The sequence below is a fragment of the Patagioenas fasciata genome, chromosome 3 (assembly GCF_037038585.1).
Source record: "Patagioenas fasciata isolate bPatFas1 chromosome 3, bPatFas1.hap1, whole genome shotgun sequence".
Lineage (NCBI taxonomy): Eukaryota > Metazoa > Chordata > Aves > Columbiformes > Columbidae > Patagioenas > Patagioenas fasciata.
Genome location: NC_092522.1, coordinates 120,498,755 through 120,507,834, shown reverse-complemented (window position 1 = coordinate 120,507,834; position 9,080 = coordinate 120,498,755). Strand labels below are relative to the sequence as shown.

Sequence of the window (9,080 nt, the reverse complement as noted above, 5' to 3'; positions counted from 1 at the left end):
CCTTTCAGAGTGTCAGTGTGTTTGATTAAAAGGACACCAACGGTGTAGGGACTTTCTGTATCAGTACATTTTCCAAACCATTTAATTGTCACTGAGGGTTACAGGCTTCCTGTTTCTTTACTTCTTTTTTGCAGCTATTTATACACTTTGGCTTACACAGAATCTTTTGGTACTGCTACAGAGTTCTTGACTATAAGAACAAGCTACTCTCTCATTCCTATGTTGTAAAGAGCAGTTAATAACCAGTCGCCACTTAATGCTTTCAAAAAATATTCTACATCTTTATTATTTCCTTCTTCAATTATTTAGCTTTCCCTGTATGGAAGTTATTTAATATCTTGGACTCTGACTTACTGTCCTTCTCCACACTTTCTTTTTTTAAATAGAAAAAAGTTATCTGTGTGGTTCATGAAGCGCAAAACTCACATAGTAAATTGCTCACAAGCAGATCAGCAATAATGAAAGCTAAGTGTAAGCTTACTTAACAAAAATTAAGGCAGCTGGCATGCAGGAAAATCATTAACCCATAAACTGGATTAAATTCCTCTGGGATAGTGGTTATCTCAGTAAGTGCTCCCCTTGTGGAGTGATCAAAAATTGGAGAAATATTTCATAGTATTTATATACTTTATGTGACCCAGTACAAAGCAAGTACTTGGCCTGTTTTTTATGATCCTACATGTAGCAACTACCAAGAGGCTTTTAATCACTCACAGGAGAATAATTAGCTCATGTCTCATTAACAGTACCAGCAGCTTGTAAACAAAGGAACAAGTGTTTGCGTGGTAAGTCAATATAACGAGCACTGCTGCATTGTAGCTGATAATTTGACTAGAGAAAGCACTTTATAATAACTGAATCTTTTAAGGGAGATTTATCATGGAAAAACAAAACAGAGGAGTGATTAAAGTGCATGGGAGAATAGACTTTTGACTTTTCCTCTGAAGCTGAAGAATATCTGACAGTCAATGAAATAGAAAGGGAATATATAACTGAGATTAGAGCCTTGCTTACCATGTTCTTATCTGCTTTCCCCAACCATCTTTCTAAACCAGCTGTGAATGTCATTTTAAAAAATTTTAGCAGTGAATATGAAAAGGTAAAAAAAATCCTGTACATTTGACCAAAAATATTCCATTTCTTGCCTCGAGATTTTTATTGAAAAACAGTAAGAAAGCTGAACAGGAGATTTGCAACTGAGCATTAGATCAGCATATTTTTACTATGTGTTTAAGGTTTAAAAAGAGTTTAACTTCAAAACAAAAGTTAGTTTGGTAAGACATACTGCCTTCACCAATTTAAAAACGTGATATGAAAGTCCAAATATAATAAAACAGGTCGCCTTATTCTATAAAAATGCACAAATAAAGCCAGGATCCATCCCCCTCCCTTGTCCTAAGAGTATACACCATAATTACAAGTAATCACAGGTCCAAAAAGACCTTGATTGATCATTTTATTCACTAGAGTCCCAGAATACATCTACAGATTCATATAGCAATATTTACAGAAAATGTTTTAACAGGAATTCAGCAGTCACTACAGCAAAGCCATTTAGGAAGAAAACAGTTTCCATGATCAGCATCCTACTACTTTACATTAACACAGTGTGCTGGAATAGGTTTTCTTGCTTCAAAGGAGACTCCACATTTCTGATTTCTCAAAGCAAGTCCACCTTCTCATAGGTCTTTTCAATGAGGGTTAACATGTTCTTCAAGTCAGCTGACTGCTGAATAGTGTTCATATCCTTTAAAAGACCTTTCTGATTTTTGATCTTCAAAATTTCTTCCTAAAATGAAAGGAGTAACAGACAACAAATAACAGCTTTTATTGAGTCCAACTGAAGTTTCGCTTTCATGCAGGCAGCTGTACCTAAGTACAGCCAAAAGTAAAACAATATTCAAAGGCACAGAATGAGACCGTCTTCCTGTTATTAATTACAGATACATTTCAGAAACAATTACACATTCCCTGTGACCATAGAGTTTCTAGGCAAAGACAGGCGATCCTTTAAATGCCAAGTTTTCCAGGGTTTTGTTGTTTTTTTAAATGCAAGCATATAGTTCTCAATGAAAATAAGACAAAAAAGAGAAAAATTTCAGATATTTCAAAATTGCAGACATTAAGTGATAAAAGAACATTCTGTTGCTGTCCTCCTCATAGCCAAGGTGTCTCTGAAAATATATTCCATGCTCACCTGCAAAGTGGGTGCCTGTAAACTGCGCTTGGGGAGTTCTGGAAGGTGGAGAACTCCACTGCTGTCTACCTGAAATATCTACAAGGTGGAAAAGAAAACAATAAATATCCAAAACCTAACATCAGGTACACAAGTAGGAAAATAATTGGCTGTCATCATCCAACTTGTGGAAACTAAACTTCTCAAACATCTATTGGAAATACCTTCCTGGCCTTTTTTTCATCTTCTTCTAACTCGTTCTTGAGCTGCTGGATTTTGTACTGCAGTTGCTGTGTAGTTTCTTCAATGCGTTCTGCTGATCGCTCAGCTTCCTTTATTTCTTCCTAAGACAAAATAGACACAAAACCAGAACTAAATTTGCTTTAGAGATGGTGAGACTTTTGCATATAAGATACTGATAATCAGCATCAGCTGAGTCACTGAAAAACCAACCAAAAAAGAGACACTGCTTTGTAGCAAAGGTGGGGGACAATGCCAAACAACGGACAACTCTACCACAACACAGACATAGCCAGCAATATATCACTAAAAAGTGACAAAACACTGAGCAGCAGCAGACAGGTAAGATATTAATATTTTCTCCCCTTCCCTGCCTTTCATACCTGCAATTGTACCAAAATCTCTTCATTTCTCTCAAGCATTTGTTTCTCTGCCATTTGAAGGCTCAGGACGTTCTTCAGGTTGCTCAGCTTCCCTTGAGGCACCTTTAAAGTCTTGAAAAATCCCAGCACCCTTTATTACAGAAAAAGGAAATCATGACTTGTTTGGAGTTCTTTGCAAAACAAAAAAGAACACCGACTAATGAATTCTCAGGGGAAAATCTAAACTCATTTGAGCCCAGTTGTTGCAAATGGATTCAGACAGGAAGAGAAGCTGTATTGAATTGTTTTCCAACAATCATGTGGAACAGGTGTCAAAGGAAGGAACCAGGAACAAGAAAACCCATCGTTCTAACATTCACTATTAAGCTGATGTTGTGTGGCTTCTATCCTGTTGTCCTGTACGCTTCCTGAATGTAACCTGACATTAATTAATATTTTCCCCGTTCTGACCTTTCTGCTCTTCAAAGCAAAACTGAGTTCTAAAAGCAGCATTTTTAACTGCTTCCACACCAAATCATCTTAGTTAAACTAGTATACGCTTTTGTGAAATACGACATATAGTTTTAGGCCAGAGGAAGAGTTTTAGTCTGCTCTCAAAGGTCCTTCTGATTCTGAGGAAGACCTGAATTCTTCCAAGTTGGATCTGCCTGTTAGATGCACCGAATTACCACAATTTCCATGTATAAGAGCTGTGATTTCAGGAGCTTGTCAACTCAGAAATCAGACCAAACGCATCACAAATTAAACATTAAAAAAAGACAAAAATGAATTAAAAACCAGCCCCCATGTTTGAATGTTGAGGTACTGTAAGAACAAAGAAAGCAACATACAGGCTCAGGCTCTATGTTGGTAAGAGCCCAGTATATAGAATCACGCAAAAACTCTCAGACACTCAAGCATACATAATTACTCCCATAATTACATTAAAAGGCTACTTAGAATTGAAATTTAGTGTAACTTGTAACTTCAACAGTTAGAAAATGAGTTAGCACTGAAGAAAATTTAGCTATAACTGCTCCCATCAAAATAACAAAATCATAACAAAATAAACAGCTGCCCACAAATGTAAACCTGGTATAGAGTACAAATATGACCCCGGGAGCTCTAAGAATCCCTCCAGGTTCTGTTACTCATACAGTAGTTAAAATAGGTTTTTCAACAACTCTTGCTTGCCCACTTCAATCAACGTTCCATCAAGATATTTCCCTCCTTGATTTTGCATCAACTCTCCCTTCCAAGATTTTCTAAATGTGATTCCTCCCAGAAGCAATTCTGTAATTCTATGGTAGAAAACAACTGGGTAAACTAAATTTCCTTCTCTCCCTCTTTTTTTTTTTTCTTTTTAATTATAATTTCTTACCTTTCTTTCAGCAAATTAAGGTGCTTCTGAACATCATCTTTTTTCCCACTTTGTTGGTACAAAATGGATCTGGAAAGAAAACAAAGGCAGAATTTTCATCACAAAGCCTGCAAGCACAGAGGACACATCAAGCAAAGTAAACATAACCAGAACTTCTCTAGCTGAAAATCTCCAACTTCAGACAGAAAGTGTTTTATTATACTGGGCAAAATATACACAGCCAGCCACACCGCTCAAAAAAGCACCAAAGCTTTTCCAGTTCAAGCAATGTTATGATTTTTACTTTATTCCTTGTGGAAAGAGAGAAGAATCACCAGGATATTTGGCACTTACAGTATTAGTGAATCCATTACAGTTTCCAGAAACTGCCTGCTGCTCTCTGAGAGATTCTGCCAAGATTCTATTTTACTGCTGGTTAGTGCCATCTTTTTCAAAAAACCTTTTTCTCCTGTTAATGAAAGTATATAATTTGTGAAACCTGGATAAACAGTTTTATGACTCAATTCAGCCACATTGTAGTCAAAGGTGTAACAATTAAGATTTTCCATGTCACAAAACTATTACAATATATCTGTCCACATTAGGTGGTAGTTATTTGCAAGTCACAAGTTGTTCAAAAAGCACCAACTAGAAAAGGTTTTTTTCTTATAGCAGTTTCATTCTAAGCAGATACTTTCCCAAAATCATTGGTGATACAAGTGAAAAAACCCAGAATGAAATTTAAAAAGAGTGGGAATACATGTGAGAAACTCAATGCAACGGGCCTCATCTCATTTGTGTGTTCAATACAACACGTGCCAGTCTTAAGACAGAAGGTTAGGAGAAAAGACAACAACCCGTTAAGTGAAAGTTGAAGCATTCTTGGTGCTTGTGGTGGAATTTGACAAGAGAAGAACACTTCTTGCAAACAAAAGCATGTGATTAACACACGCATACACAGCACACATAACTTGGATGCACACTGGCTGAGACTGTGCTGCGAATAGTCACTGTTATTGTTCAGAAAGAAACTCGGAAACTTATTTCAGTAACATGGAATCATAGAATAGTTTCCATTGGAAGGGACCTTTCAAGCTCATCCAGTCCAACCCCTGCCATGAGAAAGGACATCTTCACCCAGATCAAGTTGCTCAGAGCCCCATCCAGCCTGATGTCTGTGACATCTCAGCCATCGATTATTTCAAAGTAGCAGGTTTTTTACATTATTTTTTTCTTTGCACAAAACAAACAAGGAAATAATACAATCCCACCTGCAGGGGAATAGTCCTCATCTTCCTTTGCTTTCCTTTTGCCTGTTTGAGTGACCTGCTGAAAAGAAAAATTTACAGCAAGTACAGTAATTCTGAAACATCTTCTGCTGTGCAACTGTTCATTTACTACGAGCAACTTGTTACAAAAAGACTGTGAATGCACTTCAGTGCTTGACATTCTTCCGTTCTATTGACCATGAAAAAAGGCTTTTTGAACTGTGAAACAGTGAACCATCTCAAGCAAGTTAAGGAAAGCAATTCATCCTTCTTAGTTCCTCCCATTCAAAGAATGAGGTCATGAAATAAGAAATGTTTGGCCCTCCAGCTGCATCTTGAGATCACGGTGCTCATGAGTTAAGTGGTTAAGCAAGCTCCCTCCAACAGAAAGCTGCCAAGGTCAATCCTGAGATGATTTGATTATATTTTCCAGGGCTGAATAAATGTCACCAGAGCTGCACGAACTCTGATTTTATCACCGTTCAAACAGATGCTGTGCAGTCCTCAAAACTGCACAGCCAGCTTGCCTTTTTATTAATCAGCAAGCAATGCTTTCCTTTACTTGTCAGAGGCATAGCAGCATGTAACGAGAAATTCTGGAAACCAGGGAGCAGGTAAGGTTCAAAATAGCTCTAAAAATATCTGTTTGCACAGGTCATTTCCTCGAGAAGACTATTTTCTATAAATTTCAGAAGGAAATCAGGCAAAAATGCGTTTTTTTTCCTTTTAGTTACTTTTCTAACTTGTTTGATCCAAAATAACAATTACCTTTATGTTTTGACCTTGTTTTCTTCCTTCTCCATCTCTTCTCTTTTTTTTGCTGGAAGGCCCTGATTGATTTTGTGATTTAAGAGCTTTTTTTGCTGATTTCCCACCAATGGTCTTCCCCATTTTACCGGAAGGTGTGTGGCAGCATTTAGTTATCTGTAAACCAGACAGAACAGGCAGAAACGAAAGCAAAATTAATATCCAATTATAATTCATACAGTACAAAACACACACTAACAAGCAAAACAATGGCGAAACAAATGAGCCCAATGTCTGCATATTTTCTAACCCAAAGCCTAAATCTTGTGTATTTATCTAAGTGCAGGACCACTAAAAAGGCATCACCACTTAACTTTTAGAGATGTCATAGTGTGTTCAATATTTCTTTCTAAATTTAAAAGCTGGCATGTCTGCATGCAAAAGAGCAGCAATGAAAATGCAAGAGTAAAGGAGCTGAGAACAGTCTAATTTGTTCTTAAAAGCCTCCAACAGTAGAAATTCTTTCTTTCTAATGCAGTTTAATGCAGTTATCCTATTACCAGAACTTTTTACTGTAGTACCTAAACATAATGTTCCTTGCTGAAGTCTTAACCTGTAGTTTCTTTTCCTGCTCACTAAGGAGACAGAGGAAAAAGAAGTCACGCAGAAGAGAGGAATTATTATACTCCACTGGCCACCTCTTTTCTAAGCACAACAACTCAGATGTATTCAGTTTTTCTTTCATCCCCTCTGTCCACATCTTCGAATCATGAAATCATTTTGGTTGGAAAAGACCTTTAAGATCACCGAGTCAAACCATTAGCCTAACTAGCACTAAACCACGTTCCTAAGAATTTCATCTATGTATCTTTCAAACCCCTCCAGGGATGGTGACTCCATCCCTTCCCCGGGCAGCCTGTTCCAATGCCTGACAACGCTTTGCATGAATAAATGTTTCCTAATATCCAGCCTGCTCCAATTCCTAACATTTGCTGATTCTGTGAGATTCTCAACCTCTCCTGATGCAACTTGAGCCCATTTCCCCTCCTCCTGTCATTTGTTACTTGGGAGAGGAGACCAATCCCCTCCATGCTACAGCAGAGGCCCCATCACGGCTTGCCAGACAACATCTGCGACTGAAACAACGTAAATAAGCCCTGCCGCTCCCCAAAAACTACTGATTTTGTAGGACAGAATTTGCAGCGTATTCGGACTGGAGGTGCGGACTACAACTCCCGGCATGCAACGCTGCCCGACACCGCTGCCACACGGCCCCACCGAGCGAAAGGCATGCTGGGAGTTGTAGTCTTCACCACCCACTTCCCCGAAATCCCCAAAATCCCGTTCCCCGCTGCTGCCGGATAACACAGCGGGAACCTGCACGAAACCTCCCAGCAGCTCATCCCTCCCCGAGACTCACCGTCCCGGCGCCTTCTCAACGCTCCGACCGATCCCCCGTCGGACCGCAGAGCCGTTAACAAGTCATTTTCCCCGCGCTCCCGGGCACATGCGCACTGCCGGTTCCGGGGCGGCTCTGTGCGCATGCGCGCTGGGGTGCGGGCGCCGGCGACGGGTCCGACAGCAGGTACCGGGGGGCGTTGGGCTCGGGGTCCGTTCTGAGCCTGCAGTCCGCCCAGCGCTCCCGGCCCTCGGGCGGGCAGGGCCGCGACCGTCCGGAACAGACCCCATAGTAGTGATTCCCCGTCCCTATTGGCCGCTGAGGGGGTGTGTTGGGGGCGGGACGTGCTGGATCCGTCAGGGTGAGCGGTGCCTTCTGGTCCCTGCGCCTCTCCAGTTGTGGGTTCTGTGGGTTGAGGGGTGGAGGGAGGGGAGCGGAGTGGGCGATAAAAAGCTGCTGGAGAGTGTCCAGAATATGGACATGAAGTTGGTGAGGGGTTTGGAGGAAAAGCTGTATGTGGAGCGGCTGAAGTCACTTGGTTTGTTCAGCCTGGAGGAGACTGAGGGGACAGCCCATAGGGCTACAGCTTCCTCGCAAGGGGAGGAGGAGGGGCAGGCGCTGAGCTCTTCTTTCTGGCGACCAGTGACAGAACCTGAGGGAATGTCAGGAAGATGTGCCAGGGGAGGTTTAGGTTGGACATGAGGAAAAGGTTCTTCACCCAGAGGGTGCTGGACACTGGAACAGGCTCCCCAGGGAGGTGTCACGGCCCCAAGCCTGACAGTGTTCAAGAAGAGACTGGACAACGTCCTCAGACACACGGTGTGAACTGTGGGGTTGTCCTGTGCAGGGACAGGAGTTGGACTCCATGATCCTTGTGGGTCCTTCCAGCTCAGGACATTCTGTGATTCTGCAGGAACTGAGTGCTCCTCTGATGTGCTTTTGCACTCATGAAATTACATGTATACCACATGTAGTATATATATTACTAAGCACTTGTGTGGTGTGTGTTGCTTCAGCACCATGACACTGATAGAGATGCTTTCCAGTTTTATGCAGACTTCCTCATAAAGGCATCAGGGAGGCACATGTTTCCAGGGAACTGAGAAGGAGATAAGGCAGAGAAGAGTTGATTTGCCCTTGAGCCCAAGCTGTAAATGTTTTCCCTTGGGGAGAAAATGTAAGGATGAGGTACAGTGAACAGGTGCAGAGGAGCTTACAGCTTTCAGGAGTTACTGAACTTATCCACCATCTCAGTCTCATGCATTGTGAGACAAGCTTTGCAACTTGTATTACCTTTGTGTTCTTGCATACTGCATTTATTTTCTTCTTTCTTTCTTAATGTAGCTTTGATTTTCATCCAGCTGTAGCTCTGATTTTCATCCAGCCCAAGCCACTTTGTCCACAGTCTACCATGTCAGCATTTTTCTGACAGACCACTTCCTTCAGTGTGTCTCTTTGATGTTGAAGGTCCCTCTTTGATATTAAGGAATTAGTAGATGAGAGAGAAATGGGAAGGTGAGAAGGTAGC

General features: G+C 41.0%; 2 protein-coding genes across 3 annotated transcripts in view; one reads left to right on the top strand and one right to left on the bottom strand.

The window, feature by feature from the left end:
• Positions 1-1,132: 1,132 nt before the first annotated feature.
• On the bottom strand, positions 1,133-6,913 carry CENPQ (centromere protein Q). Its single transcript, XM_071807286.1, has 9 exons — positions 6,767-6,913; positions 6,175-6,330; positions 5,410-5,467; positions 4,493-4,607; positions 4,160-4,228; positions 2,800-2,929; positions 2,401-2,520; positions 2,198-2,275; positions 1,133-1,789 (listed from the first exon to the last, which is right to left on the bottom strand). Exons 1-9 carry the CDS (start codon positions 6,911-6,913, stop codon positions 1,661-1,663), a joined length of 1,002 nt encoding a protein of 333 aa, XP_071663387.1. The 3' UTR covers positions 1,133-1,660.
• Positions 6,914-7,647: 734 nt separating this feature from the next.
• The window catches only part of MMUT (methylmalonyl-CoA mutase), a 31,107-nt gene continuing 29,674 nt past the window's right edge, over positions 7,648-9,080 (top strand). Inside the window, exon 1 of one of the 2 annotated variants that reach the window (XM_065834595.2) lies at positions 7,648-7,738. In XM_065834595.2, the coding sequence (XP_065690667.2) occupies positions 7,661-7,738 (78 nt within the window). In that variant the 5' untranslated portion in view covers positions 7,648-7,660. The other variant, XM_065834596.2, reaches the window with a different exon arrangement.

Excerpts from the sequence above, each read along its gene's own strand:
- CENPQ (XM_071807286.1), bottom strand. The coding sequence starts at position 6,913 with ATGTGGACAGAGGGGATGAAAGAAAAACTGAATACATCTGAGTTGTTG. Across the intron at positions 6,331-6,766 it reads AGCAGGAAAAGAAACTACAG|ATAACTAAATGCTGCCACAC; the intron begins GTTAAGACTTCA and ends TCTGGTTTACAG. Across the intron at positions 2,276-2,400 it reads ATGAAAAAAAGGCCAGGAAG|ATATTTCAGGTAGACAGCAG; the intron begins GTATTTCCAATA and ends TCCACCTTGTAG.